This window comes from Empidonax traillii, unplaced genomic scaffold (genome assembly GCF_003031625.1).
Source record: "Empidonax traillii isolate 1590-97213 ecotype Southwest subspecies unplaced genomic scaffold, ASM303162v1 scaffold19:size3308961, whole genome shotgun sequence".
NCBI lineage: Eukaryota > Metazoa > Chordata > Aves > Passeriformes > Tyrannidae > Empidonax > Empidonax traillii.
This window is the reverse complement of record NW_020955212.1, coordinates 1,069,054-1,086,299: the sequence shown is the minus strand read 5'-3', so window position 1 is coordinate 1,086,299 and position 17,246 is coordinate 1,069,054. Positions and strand designations below refer to the sequence as shown.

General features: G+C 37.0%; 1 protein-coding gene across 1 annotated transcript in view; it reads right to left on the bottom strand.

Annotated features, from left to right (window-relative positions):
• SNRK (SNF related kinase) overlaps window positions 1–17,246 on the bottom strand; it is a 43,294-nt gene that overhangs the window by 6,163 nt on the left and 19,885 nt on the right. The window contains exons 4-6 of the mRNA XM_027897549.1: window positions 5,977–6,118; window positions 2,820–3,032; window positions 1,613–1,747 (exon numbers count right to left, since the gene is read on the bottom strand). Of these exons, the coding sequence (XP_027753350.1) occupies window positions 1,613–1,747; window positions 2,820–3,032; window positions 5,977–6,118 (490 nt within the window). The remainder of the gene's footprint in view (window positions 1–1,612; window positions 1,748–2,819; window positions 3,033–5,976; window positions 6,119–17,246) is intronic.

The window sequence follows — 17,246 nt, the reverse complement described above, 5'->3', positions numbered from 1 at the left end:
CCACGTAAGATAAAATTTCCCACATAAGTGACCACTGAGTGAATGACCCTCCAGGGCGTCTCCATCTCCCACCTGGAGATGACAAAGATATTGCGAACCACTGCAGCGTTTATAGAGCAACATCTCATAATTCAGGTAGACAGAACAGTATTCAGAAGAGATGCCTCTAAAATCTCAGTCTAAATCCAAGGTAACAAACAATGGAGACTTTAACCTATTTTCCAAAATATGTGTCCTTAATTTATAGGAAGTGTCCATTTTTTCTAGATTTAACTTGAGGTAGCAGTACCTCACTGTTATCAGTTAGACCAAGGAAAACATGACTGTGCACCTGACGGACCCACAGCAGCATTTATGTCCCTGTGATAATTCCTGTTAAGTGATTTCACGTATGACCTTGCACGGAAGTTGCACAAGGAAACCTTTGGAATGAACTAATTATTTTGTCTCTCTAAATCCTACAGACAGATTAACAACAGTGAAGGTGTTACTGGAGTTAGCAACTCTAAACATCTGCACAATCACCTAATAATCTTCTCATTAAGAGATTAGCTAATAACAGTTACCAATACTACTTTACCAAAACCTAAAGGCAACTTTGAAACCACTGGAGCTTACAGGACAAAAGTTAATGGAAATGCCTCAGTACATCCTCCATCTTCACTGGAACAATTATCAAGGTGAATAATGAATATTTTTTCCAATACCAGCAAATTCCTAGTCATAGTCTAACACTTTACTCAGGAAATGAAAAACACAATGTTTAAGAAACATAACTCCTCAAAACTTGCATCCTCCAATATCAGGTATTATATATTATTATAAAATTATAAATAACAATAATAAATTATAAATATTATTTGCCTTGTATTTGGTTTGGGGGCTTTTTTGCATGTTTGGTTGGGGTTTTTTTATAGCATATGCTGCTGTAACTGAAAATATGGGATGCTCTGATAACCGGCGGCAGAGCAAATGGACTGGCTGAACATATCAACACACCAGCTACGTGCCAGAAGCCTTTTAGTTTTACTGTGTAACAGGCTGAAGTTTTGAAAATCTTAGGGACTCTCACTATAACGCTTCTTAGATCACATTTTTGTCAAACCAAAAAGGTAATCTATTGCCTTGTCTTTAAATGACTGATTAAAGCAGTGAATTCAAGCTCTGCTTAGACAACAGGCGTATCAACTGACACGGAAAAGAACATAACCTACAGATCAAATTTAGAGTGGTTTCTCATTTATAACACATTCTCATCAGCATGTTTATGGATTATGCAACAAGTTTTTCTCCAGGGATATTACATAACACAATTTGTATGAGGAACTGAAGGTCAATGAACAAGCCCTTTTTTAGCAGGTATGAAAACGTCCTTCTTCAGGAAGAGACTTCAAATTGATTAGTCATTTCCTGACAGTGGTAGCAATTGAAAACATTATTGGTAATTTATTTCTGAACAGCTTCTGAAGCATCCACAGCACTTTAAAGACATTTAAAATTTGCAATGAGTATTTTACTGTTTTTAAGAAAGCAGTCCTTGAGCAATTCAATAATATTCTCATTAAGTCAAAATTAAAATAAAAAAAAGATATTTGGATTCCTAAATTCTCACCTGAACTGAGCTTTGATGTTGCTGGGGCTTGCAGATCTGGTCTGAATTTCCTTCTCTTGTTTTTCTCGCAGGATCCTTTCAGCTAGTAAGAAGTAAGTAGCAGTGATGTGATTGTATTTGTTAGTTTCCAATGCCCTGAGGAGAGTACAGAACATGAAATAAACCATACATCAATGATTTCTAATAAGTGGACGTGCATCTCGCAGTTTGCTGTACTTCCCATAGCATGAAGAGCAGAACTGCCTATTTTTGATGTTTTGATAAGCATGTCTCAAGTTTTATTAAAAATAAAGAGCCAACAAATCTAGTAATTTCAACTATGTTGGATGAGGACATCCTTAGAGTATCATCCAAAAAAAGTAAAGAATTCTTTTTTATTTTACATTTTTTAAATTATAAAGTGTTTTTCTTTAATGTTATGCACCAATGATGGGCTTTCCCACTGGCACATACAATCACAAAGCACTAATATTTGATTATGCAACAAATGGAGGAAAACATCTTCCTTATTTTAGGGCTGCACATTGAGTTTAAAGTAAAATTAAGTTTATAAGCCAGTACACATCACTCACACATGCTAATAGAAAGGATGCCACTAATGCACAGCTAAAGTTTAAGAAGTGAGACCGCTGCATCCCACTCCTCATCAGTGGTAATATACTAACAGTTTTTCCCAGCTTAAACACATACAATTAAAAAAAAAAATAATCGAGACCTCTTTCAATTTTGAGAATATTTTAGAAATTTGGCTGTTTCAATCTGTTAGAAGAAACTATATAGCTTTCAAACAAGTTCACCCAGTTACAATGACTTATGCATTACAAAAGGAGTAATATTTTAAATTAACGAATATTCAGGTACACTGGAAACATGCTAAGGGAAAAATACTAGAATTTATCACTTCCCAATATGCATGAGAAACAAAGCACAAGTAAAAGCATGGATTCCAAAGCAGTTAAGTTTACTCAACATGGCAAACTATTGCAGGAATCAAGCACTGTTACAACACATCTTCTTGAAGCTTTTTCCCAAGTTTGGGTATTTCTGATCCCACAATATCCTGTCACAGAGCAAAGACTGCAACACTTTGTCTGTTACCTGAATGGCCTGATATTTAATCACCAAAGTGTCCAGGTTCTCATGACATTATTTAACCAAAAAGGAGAGATGCACAAAACAAACTGCATATAGGGAACCGACAACTTACTCCACTATCGTGTCTCGGTCTGCGATATCACCAAGAACCATGCGCTGTATTATACTGTTGTGCTCCTCCTCAGACAGATTTTTGTACGATACAAGAGGAATATTGTACTTCGTTGCAGGAGATGGATCAACTCCTTGGAGCCACGCATGGTTTTCAATCTCTTCCAAGGATGCCCTTCGCTTTGGGTCTCTCTGCAACATCCGTGTAATTAGACTGTGAATAAAAAATAAATCTAAACAAAACTGCACTTGCATTTTTTAAAAAAACAGCTGTTGTATGAGCAACGTTAGGAAGACATTGTCTGAGGTCAGTTTTCATAGATCTTTAGAAGTCTCTACAGTAAAAAAGGTGATGGGAAATTATTTAGTATCAAAGACACTCCAAATATTGCTGAAATGAAACAAACAATTTACCTATTAAATACTATAAATATCATAAACACTGCGGTTTTCATTTACTGTGTTTAGATTCTTAATCTGATTTTTCTGGTTTGTTTGTTTTTAACAGGTCTTACAGGGCAACTGTCACAGGTGGCCTATTGGCTAGACAGTAAAGTGACAGAAATGTAATTTTTTATTATTGCTGCTGTAAACAATAATATGGAATGGCAAGATACGCAGAAATTTTTTATTCTGAAGTAGATATTGGAGTCTTCAGTAAGACTCTGATCTGTTCTACCCACAGAGAAAAAAAACCCAAACAAACCAATATACTCTTTGGGATGATGTAGTGACAAATCTGCTAATGGGTTGATAACTGAGTTTTCACAAATGCTGGAAAGGAAGTGCATAAACTCCCCAGGTAAACAGAGGAAGACGACTTGATTGGCACAGCACATCTCTCTTCACTTACTATATGTGAAAAATTCTTAGGGAAGGTACGTTTGGCTTTGTTCATTAAGTACGGATATACAGTTTTGATGCCAAGGTTTCAATGAAACTTTATTATTCCAGCATGTTCTCCAGTTCTCACACAGAGCTTTTTATTGCACTAACTATACTATACTATACAACTTCAAACTGCAAGGCCACACAACTCACAAAGACAATCCCAATGAGGTTTGGTTTTGTTTGTTTGTTTTTGGTTTTGTTGTTGTTGTTGTTGTTTGGCTAGTTGTGGTGTGGGTTTTTTTGGTGTGTGAGATGATGTATGGAATCACAGAGGTTAATTCAACCTCCTTAAAAAATTCTACAGTAAACAAAGAACACAACATTTATTCGTAGTAGCTGTGGTCTCTGCCTTTTGGTAAAGGCGGGATGAGACAGGAGGCCCTTGAGTTTCTTGGTTTTTGTTAATATTATCACAGAAAGAGAACAAACTATATACTTAATCTGACTTTTTTACTAAACTACATCTGTAATAAAACTGCACAAACATAACACATGTGCCTCCTGCTTTAAGCTTATTTATGCATCTCGAACCACAAATGCTTTCACTCCAAGCAGGATGTTTAAACATTCCCAGTTTCTTCCCTAAGACAACGTAACCTACAGAGGACCTGGGTAACTGAATCCTTGATACACCATACAGAGAAAGCAGATCTATTTGGACATTTAATCAAATTAGTGTTAGCCAATATATTCAGCAGAGGTCTGCAAAAGGTAAGTTTCCTGGCCTCAGCACAGCATGCGGCATCTCAAGAGATTTATTCGACACAGTTCACTGATAAGAGCTCTCTCTTAACCTCTTCCTGTATTGTAGTTTAAACCTCTTCCTATATGTTGAGCTCTTCCAGCTGACAGTAGCTTTTCTGTGTTAATGGAGGTGCTAGGCACTAATGACATGATAAGAAAACCAGCTATGGCATAGAATTTTAGAATTATTAAGACTTTTGAGAGCACTGGGTCTGACTACTAAACTAGCACCACCATGGCCATCACTAAACTGCGTCTCAAAGTGCCACATCTACATGGTTTTTGAACACCTCTAGAGACAGTGATCCCATCACTTCCCTGGGCAGTCTGTTCCAATGCTTGACAAGAAGTTTCTCCTAATATCCATTCTAAACCTTGAAGTCATTTGCTCATCCTGCCACTTGTTATCTGGGAGAAGAGGCTGACCCCCACTTTGCTACAGCCTCCTTTCAGGCAGTGGTAGAGAGTGGTATGGTCATCCCTGAGCCTCCTCTTCTCCAGGTTAAACAACCTTCAGCTGCTCCTCATAAGGGGAGCTGGTGCTCCAGACCCTTCATCCGCTTTGTTGCCTTTCTCTGGACTTGCTCCAGCTCCTCAATGTCTTTCTCAAGGGCCCAGAACTGAACAAGCACTCAGGGGGAGTCCTCACCGGTGCTGAGTACAGAGGGACAATCACTGCCCTGGTCCTGCTGGCCACACTATTGCTGATGTAGGCTGGGAAGCTGCTGATCATGTTATGCATCAGATCCCTGGACCACACAGATGACAAGTGAAGAGAGGAATGGTCACTGTGACCAGAGCCACAACAGATTTCATTCTTTCTTAAGTAACAGAATTCGAGATGCCACTCTAGTTTTTTGACTGGACCAAATTAATTTTTCAAGCACTTATAAAAGCATCTGGGCCTTCATACTGAAAATGAAAAGATACTCCACCACAGATTAAAGAACCCAGACAAACCATGTAAAAGTGATGCAACTGGGATATATATTAAAAGGACTGAAGAGGTCATTAACCAGTAGGGAAATACAGAAAATACTGGAATAGAGGAAAAAAAATAAAAAAGCTCCAATGAACAGTGCAGAAAAACAATACATCAAAAAGAACCATGACTCCCAAGTGGCATACAGTATTTGCAGACAGAATATTTTTCTCCCTGGATTGCCTAGAATGTTGTTTTGGAGTTGCAATTTCAGTAGGAGATGAGTAAAACTTGCTTTGTAATATTCACAGGTTTTGACAACTTATTTTTTGGACAGAAATTGATTGATAGGAAGCAGTACCTTCCCTAAGCCCTGCCACAAAATACTGTCAACATCTGGTAATTTGTCCAGTAACAGAGTTGGCCAAAGCCAATCAGCAGTAAGTAGCTTCTTCCACCCTTTATTAGAATGCATGACAACTGAGAGACATGAGAGTATCAGGGAGCATTCCACACACTGATAATATGGAATGGGGAACTCCCAAAGGTAGTGAAAATACACTTCTATGGATGCTTCCAAGTTCTTTAGTACTCGACTTACTCTTTACATTCTTTGGACACATGAGGTGGCACTGTGTATTTGCAGTCCATTATCATAGTCAGAGTTTCACTGTCGTTTGCTTCTTGAAATGGTGGCTGTCCACAGACCAACATGAAGAGGATGACCCCCAAACTCCATATATCTGTAAATATACAGTACATACTTTAAAAAGAAAAACAACTGTTGAGGATACAGATATCATTATCATCAAAGCCATGAAATATTCTTGAAATGCATCCTGGGCTGATTACTACACTCTTGATATGAGCATTACTTATGGAAATTGCAATTCTACTCAAGTACAAAATACTGTACTTTCACTGTTTGACAGCTTTTATAGTTTTTGAGGAGAAAAAAAAAAAGAATTCAAGACTTCAAGGATGCAGAACAGTTTGAGATGCATTAACACCTTTGACAGCAGTGTTAGATAAAGCTGAAAATAATTTGGTCACTCAGAAGGCAAGAATTCATTACCCTTTCATTAACAGGTAGGCACAGGTTATTAAATAGGTTTGTTTGTATTCAAAGCCCATTCCATTGTGAAGGACTGGAATAAACTTTTCTCTGTATTGTTTACATGTTACTCTGCGATGGAAGAAATTACAAAGAAAGTCACTTGTTTTCCCTTCAGTGGTGGTATGCTGCTTTAAAATGTGTTCCTTCCAATGGTAAGTAAGAAATTAGATTATGTAAAACCAACTTCTTCTGCCAATGATACTACAAAGTGTGGGGTAGTGGGTTTGGGTGTTGCTCTGTTTTTTTTTTTTTTTTAAATATCCAAATATAACAATTAACAGTGATTTCTACTATACTCTGGGAATCTTCTTGTTTCCTCCTAATTCCTGCTCGTGTAAACACTTAACAACTTTCTTGTTCCCCAGTGAAATGACATACCAAAAGATGAAAAAGAAGCACTTCAGGGCATGAAACCCTGTAGTTTGGTTTCTCCTTAGTGCAAAAGCTAATATTTAGTTCAAATCTTTATTAAGAGTCTGCCTAAAAGAAAATACTTCATGAGTCTCACTGCATTCAGTACAGGAAGCGTAAGTATTGAGAAATGCATCATACTGCAGAAAAATAAGTAACTTGTTCCAGTATGTGCTTAGAAAAAAAGGCCACGTTCAAAACTCAGCTACAACTCCATGCTCTAACAACTTCAGTGGCAATTTTGAGTCTTACACCCTTAGCACTGCAAAGGTCTGTATCCAGTAGAACCAAGCAGGCAGCTGAGGGTGAGAAAGGATCAGGCAGGCATCTCCTGAGGAAAGAGGGGAGAGCACCTGGCAGTGGCCTAGGAAGCAGAGCACACCCACTCTTTCCTGGCAAGGCCTGCAAAGGCAACCACACCAAATTACTTACTCAATCTTGCTTTCTGTGTCCCATTCAAAATACTCGACATGCATTTAATGCTGAAGGATGGCTACAATTTTATTCAATAACCTAAATCACACAAGATTCATCCCTAGAACAATGACTCATTTTGCTAGTTACAACCCATTCTTCATATGGTTTAGCTGACAGAGGAACAGAACCACTACATGGCAATTTTCTTTAGAGCTCTAATTTGTAGTAAGTGTATGCTATTAACTCGGACAATTACTGGATTTTGTTATGGTCCTAGGGCCTCAATCCTGTAGGTACTGAGCATTTTGAGTATATCATATCAGGTATACTTGCAAATTCAGCGTGACTATCCTCATGTTTAGAGATTCAGTAAGTGCTTTAATACTTTGGTAGCCTGGTGCCATAAGCTGATGTTCTGGAATACAGGATTTTAAAAACCCTCATAAGACAGAGAGGCAGTTTCACCTAAGAGGTCCACCTTTAATTTTGTAAAACTACTTATATCTTTCTCCTGCTGTTTAGTTTCAATGCAGCCAAAAAGTTTTGGTTCATTTTCTTTCTCCCAGCACAGAACTGATTTTAAGAAGTTTTTGCAAGCACAAAAGACATGTGAATTTATACATTTCATAGGTAATCATCTTTTGAATACCAATGTCCTTCCTGGATGTTTAACTGTGTCTAAGATCTATTTTGTGACATGATCTATTCTAGTATTTTGTTCAATACTGCCCCCACAACAAAATGCTTCATGTCTCCTTTTAGCATTAAGTATTTTAGAAGAGTCCACATAGTTTTCATTAGTACAGACAAATTATATTTGCTATAATAAAACAATAAATATTGGCTAAATTTAAGCCAAGAGAAAAATATTGGGAAGGGGAGAAAAATAATTAAACCATAAGTGAAAAATACGTGTATGAAAAAAGTTTAAACAGAAGGAAAAAGACAATATTGTAAGAAATCAAGCTTAAAAACAATAATACAATCCTGAGGAAACGACAGCAATCAAAGACAACAATTAAAGTTCCATAAAGTCATCATAGATAGGGAAACTCTACTAGACCTTGAAATTTCAACTGCATTGAGCAGATGCTGAACATTCTTAGGTTTTTTCTGTTACAAGACAGTATCTAATCTATTTTCTATTTTATACACATGGCTTCTTCTATGGGCTATACAAACACTTTGTTGTGTTTCAATTTGAAAGGATATCTGATGACAGGTACAGTTTTAGTTTTCCAAAAGTCATTTAGGTAAATATGTATGTACATTTACTTTATAAAAATAAAAAACACTTTTTTAGAAGCAAAATCCAACTGATTTTCTAAATAAATAAAAAAAAAAAAAAAAAAACAAAACCCCAAAAACCAAATTACTATTCTTTGCTATAATGCATTGTCCAGTTAGACATCAACCTGTATGTTTTGACAAATAAAACAGTAACTATTGATTAGGTGGCACATAACAGAGAATTTTGTAAATTTTTTTCCACTATTTACTATACATTGTACTCTGTACCCATGTGTTTTTCCAGATAAGAAGAGATCCAAATGGTCAAATGAAATAATTTTTGTAATATAACTGCATGAAAAAACAGAAAACAAGCTCTTGCTAATTAATAAAATATCAATCATGCATTGAACTGCTACTGGATTTCATTATATCATGCATTTTGTTTAATGCACAAAATATACACTACAAGGGAAGCATGTATGCAGAAAAATTTTTGTTAGAAACTAAAAATAGTGCTTTAGACCTTCCAACCTTGTCATATTATCTAGTACTCTTATGCTCTCAGTGAAGAGCAACTACATTTTACCTCACTCTTACACACTACAGGCAAAGTTATTATTTTCTTATTATCCTTTCCTGAAAAATGTGTATTTTGTTACCCTGGCAGCACTGCACTTACTCTGATGTGACCAGGAAATAACAGCGGACAGCAACACTCACATGGCTTTTATTCTCATCCTATTTTTATAGCTGTGGCTGAAGATCAACTTCATCGCACCTACAGTCAAGGCAACTAAAATGACTCAGCTTGGAGTGTCACAGACAGAGCTGAGCAGCCTAAGCAAAGTGCAGAGTATGCTAATAACCACGAAGCAAGAAAATAATGTGCCTAAAAACAAAAATAATGTGCCTGGTCTACATGTGAAGACTGAAAAATCACTGGGACACTTAGTGCAGAGCTTATTATGTCAATAACAACAGATGTCACCTCAGCAACATCTTCACAAGCCCTCCAATACTGTATTATAGCAAGCCTCTCCTCACTTATGGAAGAAGAGCCAAGCACGTGGATTTCTGCAGGCGTACTAAGAGAACACATTCAAGAGTTCTGTCCTGCCCTCTCAATCTGAGGGGCTGCTCACCTGCCCCTTCTCTAAAGTCACCTGGACACTGTGTGGGGAACTGTCTCTAAGTGCTCCTGCTTGACCCGAGGATTACACCAGATGACCTTCAGAGGTGCCCCACCAGAGGAGGCAGCACCAACAGGAAAACTGCTCCCTTTTGCCCAAGAGAAGCAGCACATCCTAGGTGTCCATCTGAGAAACTGAAAGCATGGTAGCCCAGTGAGAACTAGAATAATGCTGACGGCATGAACACACAAAACTTTATTGTTCCATGTAAACCAGCACAGGGCTGCTTCAAGTCTGCTATAAAACAATTATTTTTCACGCCTAACACCAAACACGGAGTAAAGAATAGTAAGTATAAATGAAGCAGTAAAAAAACTGAGAATAATTGTTTCCAATTTTATGTAACTTATTTTGAAATACACAAATCCTGCAAAAACAATGGAAAAATGGAACTGGTATATAACAAGTGGGTTAGTCACTGATATTTTAAATTACCACAATTATTCAGAAAACAGCTGTGTGCATTCCTAAACAAAATACAAACAGTAACAGCAGTATCTTCCCTTCCCAACCTACCACAAAATTTCATATTGGCACTTTTTCCAAAACACAATGCTGGATTAAATAAAAAAAAATTAAAAAAAAAAAATTTTAAAAAGGGTTTTTTTCTGGCAGATCTTAGTTTCCAGGACAACAGAAATCCCTGCCAGTTTTGCACTATAAAGTTTTTGTTTTACATATATTGAAGACAGTTATAGCTTGATAGGTAACAACACCAAAAATGGGAAATCATCTGCTCCTTGTAAAAGGGATGCATAAACTTAGGAGTTAAAACTCTTACTTATTTGTAAATCTCTCTTCTAAATTTAAAAAGGTGACACGCAGTCCCAACATAAAGATAAGTCTGAACATGTTGGTCTGCTAGTCTTCAGTGCAATTTAAAATCCAAGGTTTAGCAACTGAAGTCTTCAACGCAGATATTCAAAAAAAATGAGTTAATACCCACATGCCCTTTTAAAATATGTAAAAGATCAGCAGTTAAATGACTATATACATAAATAAGAAATGCTGATGTTTGTATCTGATTTATTAATTTTAAACCATTCCATACATGAAAAAAAAGAAATAAAAATCTATCCTGTATATCTGCTTTCCACTTTTCTCTACTGAAGATGTACAGCTGCATATTTTTCACATCAAATTCAGAAAATATACTGCACAAAACTTAAAGAAATAAAAATGTCTTCTCCTTTAAGATACCATTTTTATTAACCCATTTCATGTAATAACCACAGCTCAGTCTAGAGAATTCTTCCTTTCCAGAATAGTGCCATCTGGCTGAAAGATGGAAGATCTATGTGTGTCTTGCTCTTAGAGGAATTAGTAAAGGAGAATCAGAGGTTATTTTATTATAGAGGATAGTTACCAAATTTTATTTCTTTAGACATAGCCACACACAAAAATGTTCCTTATCATACTGTTCTGTGCTGTCATTATCAGCACTGCTCTATTAATCTTTCCTATTAATGAAGGGAAAATTCATCATCTGTCCTCTGGATCCCAAAGAACCTAAGGATGATGAAGATGGTTTGCACTTGGCTGATGAAGAGCTTTGATCACCAACTGGTTGTTGAGACGATTTCTGCTCACATACCACGTGTGGCAAAATGGGCATAACTCCTGCTGGGGAGACCACTTCCATCAGCAGAGCAGACAATGGCACCTTGATCTTTCATTTCTAAAACCCAGGGATTTACAGAAGTGTTTTCTCTCAAACCAAGCGAAAGCATCAGTCAAGACACAGTGATTCTGATTTGGTCAAAAGCATCCACTGTTACAAGACAACTGCATGAGCACATTAGAGAAATGTTGAAGCAGGAATGAAATTAAAAGCCTGACATGTCAAAGCAAGGCTTAAAAAACAAAACAAACAAAGAAAAAGTAGTGTCTCTTTATTTGACCAGCTAATAACTGGGGAAAGGAGGAAGAAAAATAACTCAAAGTTTTAAGAAAAAGAAGTTTTTCTTTAGATCTATACATATTTGTGAAAGCATACTTTTTTGGTTTTTAGTGAATGCAGTCCTTAAAGTATGTTCTTAATTTTATATACCTTAGATAACTCAAGCAAAAATCCTAGCTGAGACAGTTTCCTGCTTTCACACATTATTAAAAACTGTAGATACACAATTAAAAACAAATAAGACAACATCTATTTACACTTTTACCCAGTCACTGAATGGCACTGGCTCACTGAAAGTGTCACATAAGCACCAGAGGCAAAAAAAACCCCAGAAAACAGAGCAGAGAACTCTACTGACAGGATCTGAATGCAGAACAAAAATGGCTTTTTGAGACCTGTCAAATGGGTTGGACCATTTAAAAAAAAAAATCTCACCTTTAGTTCAATCCAAATATGGTCTGACCTACAGGATACACAGTAGTGAACTCTGCAGAGATCTACCTCTCCTCCACATCCCTGATACACATTTTTAAGATAATGTATTAGCTATGGTGCTATGTTAATGCTCAAAAAATGTTACCAGGTTTTAGTCAGAACTTTTAGATTTTGTAATAAATTTACTGCTGGATAATTTAGCCACATAAAGGGACAGGTTTTGTACACAAAGTTCCTTGGCCTGGGCCAACAACTTGGCATACGCTTTCAGACGGACCCCCTTCTCACAGCTCAGAACTCAGGTGCCAGTGCCAATTCTAGATTGGAGACCCTTACTTTAAGGAACACAGGGAAGAGAAGGATTACAGAGAACCACCTTTAGAAGAGCAAATTTAAACAATAATTTATTTTTCACAATTTCAAGTTCTTTTGATACTTTTAGTTGTTACAAATTAGCAGATGAAGGCTTTATGAATCATAAACTGCCTACTTCTCCTCCCCTTCAAGGGTCATCTAATTTTCTCTCTTTAGAAAACTGATGGAAAAGTAGAAAAGAGGCCTGACCTGTGGCATGTTAGGCCTGTAAAACTGCAAATTATTATGGTGAAGGAAGGCACAGTTCTGTACTGCAGTGGCCAAAATCACGGCCCCTTTCAAAGGCACACTGAAGGTCTCAAGATGCAATTTTGCCTTTAAATGGGGTACTAGTAACTTGTAACTGCCATTGCTATAACATGAATAAAATAAGAATAAAAACAGTAGTAGCTAGCTGCAGTAATTATTTTTGTTTTCTAAGCCATTAAGCAATGTTGATCAGGAAAGGACTGTGAACCATGACAACCGGGGCTGTTTATACGCAACTTCCTTACATAACTTGAAGTCACTGTCATAGAAACCAAATTACATCATTGGCTGTCTATGTTACCCCTGTCTTAAACACAGGGTGGTCAAACATCTGTCATGCTCAAGTTTGTGCACTGCACAAAGCATATCCATACTCATCTGCTTCACCACCGAGCTGGGCTTCACCATTTCCGTAGCCACTTACTGCTTTCTAAAGTTCCTGATCTACTAAAACAAGCACTTCAGATTTCAGAAAGTTACAATTCCAATGGCACAGGGGATCCTTATGGCTTCAGATCCGCTCAAATTTCTGTTGCTCCTCAGAAGTCAGACACTTGTCACACTTTATACATGCTATGTGAATTTATGATTCTAAGCAACTAAAAACCCATACTAATTTCGGAATAGACACATTTGCCTTTACATACATAAAGTAAATTGAGTCAGCTTATTGAAATTGTTTATTTCAGACCTTGATGGGAAAAGGAGTTGTGTTTTTTTTTCCTCCTAACTTTAATTTAGAACTGCTTCACAGTTTACATAGTGTATATTGCTCAGCTAAGATGGATCTTTCTACAGAAAGTCTGCTTCTTCAGCAATGATTTGTAATATTGAGGAAGTTGAGCCAGGTTTTCTAAATTTCTCTTTCCAATGTTTACTGTAACAGCTGAACATTATAGTTATCTTCTACTAGAAGCCATTTAAGCAAAAAGGAAACAAATCAACTTCTGTGGAGATGACAGAAATGTTTACCTGTTTACTTTGCCACTACAGAGGTATCAAGAGACTGTGGGTAAATGAAGGATGGAAATGGACCCCAATTTCCAAGATCACAGGCAGTTACTCTAACCACTATGTTAAGACATTAAAGAGAACATTACCAGCACTGCCACAACCTCTTCAGAGCAGTTTTGTGGAAGAAAGTTCAATCCACAGAATCCTATAGGAAGCAACTGGGCAGTACCTGCAGACTGCTCTTTTGAACTCAGACACAAAAACCTCATCATGAACTGCTTTATTTGGACTGGAATTGCAGAGTTCATTGGGCTCAGGATCAGGTACAGGCTGGTAACTCATGAGGATAACTGGCAGGCATGCTTGTTACAAGTTGAAATTTAAGCTCCCGCTCACAGCACAGGCTATGGAAAACTGAATGAACACTCAGATACACACAGCTTCACATAACTATCTAAAGAAACAAAACACAGTTTAGGAGTAAAGATTCATATGAGAAGTGAAAAATTACAGAAAATAAGACTTCTACTAGAAATAGTGGTGAAAAATTACATACTACAGTACAAAAGATAAAAGCTGGTACCATACTACTGAACTGTCTGAATGGTGCTTGTTGATATACTTGTGCTTCAAAAGGAGAATAAGAAAAGTATTTCCACCCCTGTATAGGCTAAAAAGCTTTAAAAAGTTGCATCCCTTGCATAAAAAGTCAGTATCAAGATAGCACAGAATAACTGTGTTAATGATATCAGCATTTCTATGTATCACAAGTATTTTTAAAATGTTTAAAGACTGCTAGCAAATCTGGAATATGCTCAAACTGGAGCAGTTGTAAAATTTGAAGTGTAGCTAAAGAACAAAGATTACTTTATCATAGATATTCAAGTTTTAGCAGATTGAACTATTCTTTCATTCTTTAATTTTTAATGGAAAAGGCTTTGAATAAACTTGTGTACTGCCCTTTCTATTTCTTAGAGATGCTTCCATCTGTTAATTCAACCTTTTTTTTTTGTCTTTGTAAAATAGGATTTTTATTTCCCTCGCAGAAAGCTGAGGAAGATAACATGCACAATTCAAGGCTAATATTTTCAAAATTAACATGCAGAACTGGTTTTTTTTCTTTGTTTTAAAGCACCATAAATCCAAGCAATAGTACTATTAGGAGACACAGCAGACAAGAGAATTAGGAGAAATCTTTTCCTTCCCCCATCCCGCCCAAAAAGAGCATAAATAGCAAATGGCATTTAGCAAATTATTTTCCTAATTAGCTCATCTGTCTGGCAAAACAGTCTGTTCTATATAAGTTATTTTGACTAACACATGATCATCCACAACTAGTCTTATCTTCTGAAGCGATTCTTATTTTCATTCAATCAGGCAACTGGTACTAGTACTCTGCAGGCCTCAACACAAGGAAGAATGGACCTGCTGCAGCAAGTCCAGAGGAGGCCATGGAAACAATCAGGGGCTGGAGCACCTCTCTATGGAGACAGGCTGAGAGAGCTGACGTTGTTCAGCCTGGAGAAGAGAAGGCTCCAGCGAGATCTGAGAGTCCCTTACAGTGCTTAAAGGGGGCTACAAGAGAGCTGGAGAGGGACTTTTGACAAGGGCATGGAGTGACAGAACAAGGGGGAATGGCTCTAAACTGAAAGAGGGCAGGTTTAGATTTGGAAGAAGTTCTTCACTACAAGGGTGGTGAGGCACTGGAATGGGTTGCCCAGAGAAGCTGTGGATGCTCCTCAAGGCCAGGACGGATGGGGCTTTGAGCAACCTGATCTGGTGCAAGGTGTCCCTGTCCATGGCAGGGGGTTGGACATACACGGTCTTTAAGGTCCTTTCCAACTCAAACCATTTTGTGATTTCATGATTTTTTTTCCTGGTATCAATAGCATGGGTTTTGCTGGTTGAGTAAAACTATTAAAATACAAACAGTTCTTCTTCTGTTTTTTAGAAACTACTGCATCTCAAATTTTGTTAAGAATATTTTAACAAAAACACCACCACTAAAAGGTCTTACTGAACACATGCCATTGCCTTTATTCCAAAATAGCCTGTTTTACTTCAATTCATCAATCCTACATTTAGAAATGTATTCTATCTCCTTTGGTTTCTGTTGTTTAGCCATAAAAAGTTACCAAATCTATGTTAAAAACTTAAACAAACCCAACATTTTCTGCATGAATTCCAATACTACTACTCCAGAAAATAAGTAGCCAGGACATAAAACAATATTTATTCATTAAGTATAGAAGGAAGCTTTTTTCTATATAAAACACGTTCTCAAAATCACTGGACATATTAAAGTCTATACAGCCCATACAGCTTATGCATGTGTTTCACTGCAATAATTTTGGTCTTTTTTTGGTATATAAAGACAATTTGCCCCCAATATCTTAAAAATCCATTATATTTTCTGATCAACTACCTTTTCCTAAAGGTTCTAATTATACAGTGAATAATTTGTACTTTATTTACAAAAATTAACATGTTATTATAGCTTTACACATAAATGCAAAACTTAGGCATCTGGTCTATAACTAGGTAGCACACCATTGATTGAGGCTGTGTTGCCAAATTAGTCAGCCATTGGCTGAACATAATTAATCTGAATATTTGTTTAAAGATGTGTGAATTTAAGCTTCCTGGCTGTGGAGACGTACTCATCATAATGAAATCTTGCTCCACAACAGCACTTTGAAATACTATGAAAGCAGTTTTCCCATGAACACTGCAAGATGACTAAGAAATAACCCTATACTTAAGTTACAGTTTAGCTGATATGGCAGTAAGTGAAGACTATCTTGACAGCTTCTCCTCTGTAGTTTCACTTGGATAAACTGTTCTTTGCTTCACCGGCAGTTTACTGGTGAATGCATTAAAACTTTTGCGTAAAGTAATCCAGGATGGAATATAAACTATACTTCATAAATATTAGCCTGTGTGGATTTATTGAGAAGTAATCAGGATCACAGACTCCCACTGCTCACTGCAGCCCCATCACCTCATACCTTCACTTCTGAATGCAAGGTTCCAATACTTACAGTGTAACACCCTCAATTTGAGGCATTAAAAGTATTTTTTTGTCAAAAGAGTAATTAGATTGGGGAGGGGGGGGAAGAATCAAAGGAGAGCATACTGCATGAAAACTGATCTCCCCTCATCAAAAATAAATTTTACTACCTGCATACCAATTGCCACAGAACACAAATTCTTTGTTAACATGATAGGACTGTCACTTTCTGAAAGTGTTCTACAACCAATTCCTTCCACTTGCCCCTTTTAAAAAAGTAAAAAAAAGTTAAGTTGTGACAAGTTTTCAAATTTGACTCTGTTTTTTCAGCAGCACGAGATATAAAGCACAGGAGGGAGAAGGCACAAAAGCACAGCCACTAACACAAGTGCACAGGAGGAGAGAGCAGCACAGAAATACACCTGGTGCACACATCAATTCCTTCTGTTTTGCTTTAAAAAGCATTTGAAGCTGAGAAGTAGAGCACACAATTCTAAAAATGCACTGGCAGTGACACTTGATCAATTCCAGTCAAATGAGTTCCCAGAAAGTGAGGATCAGTGAGCACAGCAAAGATGAT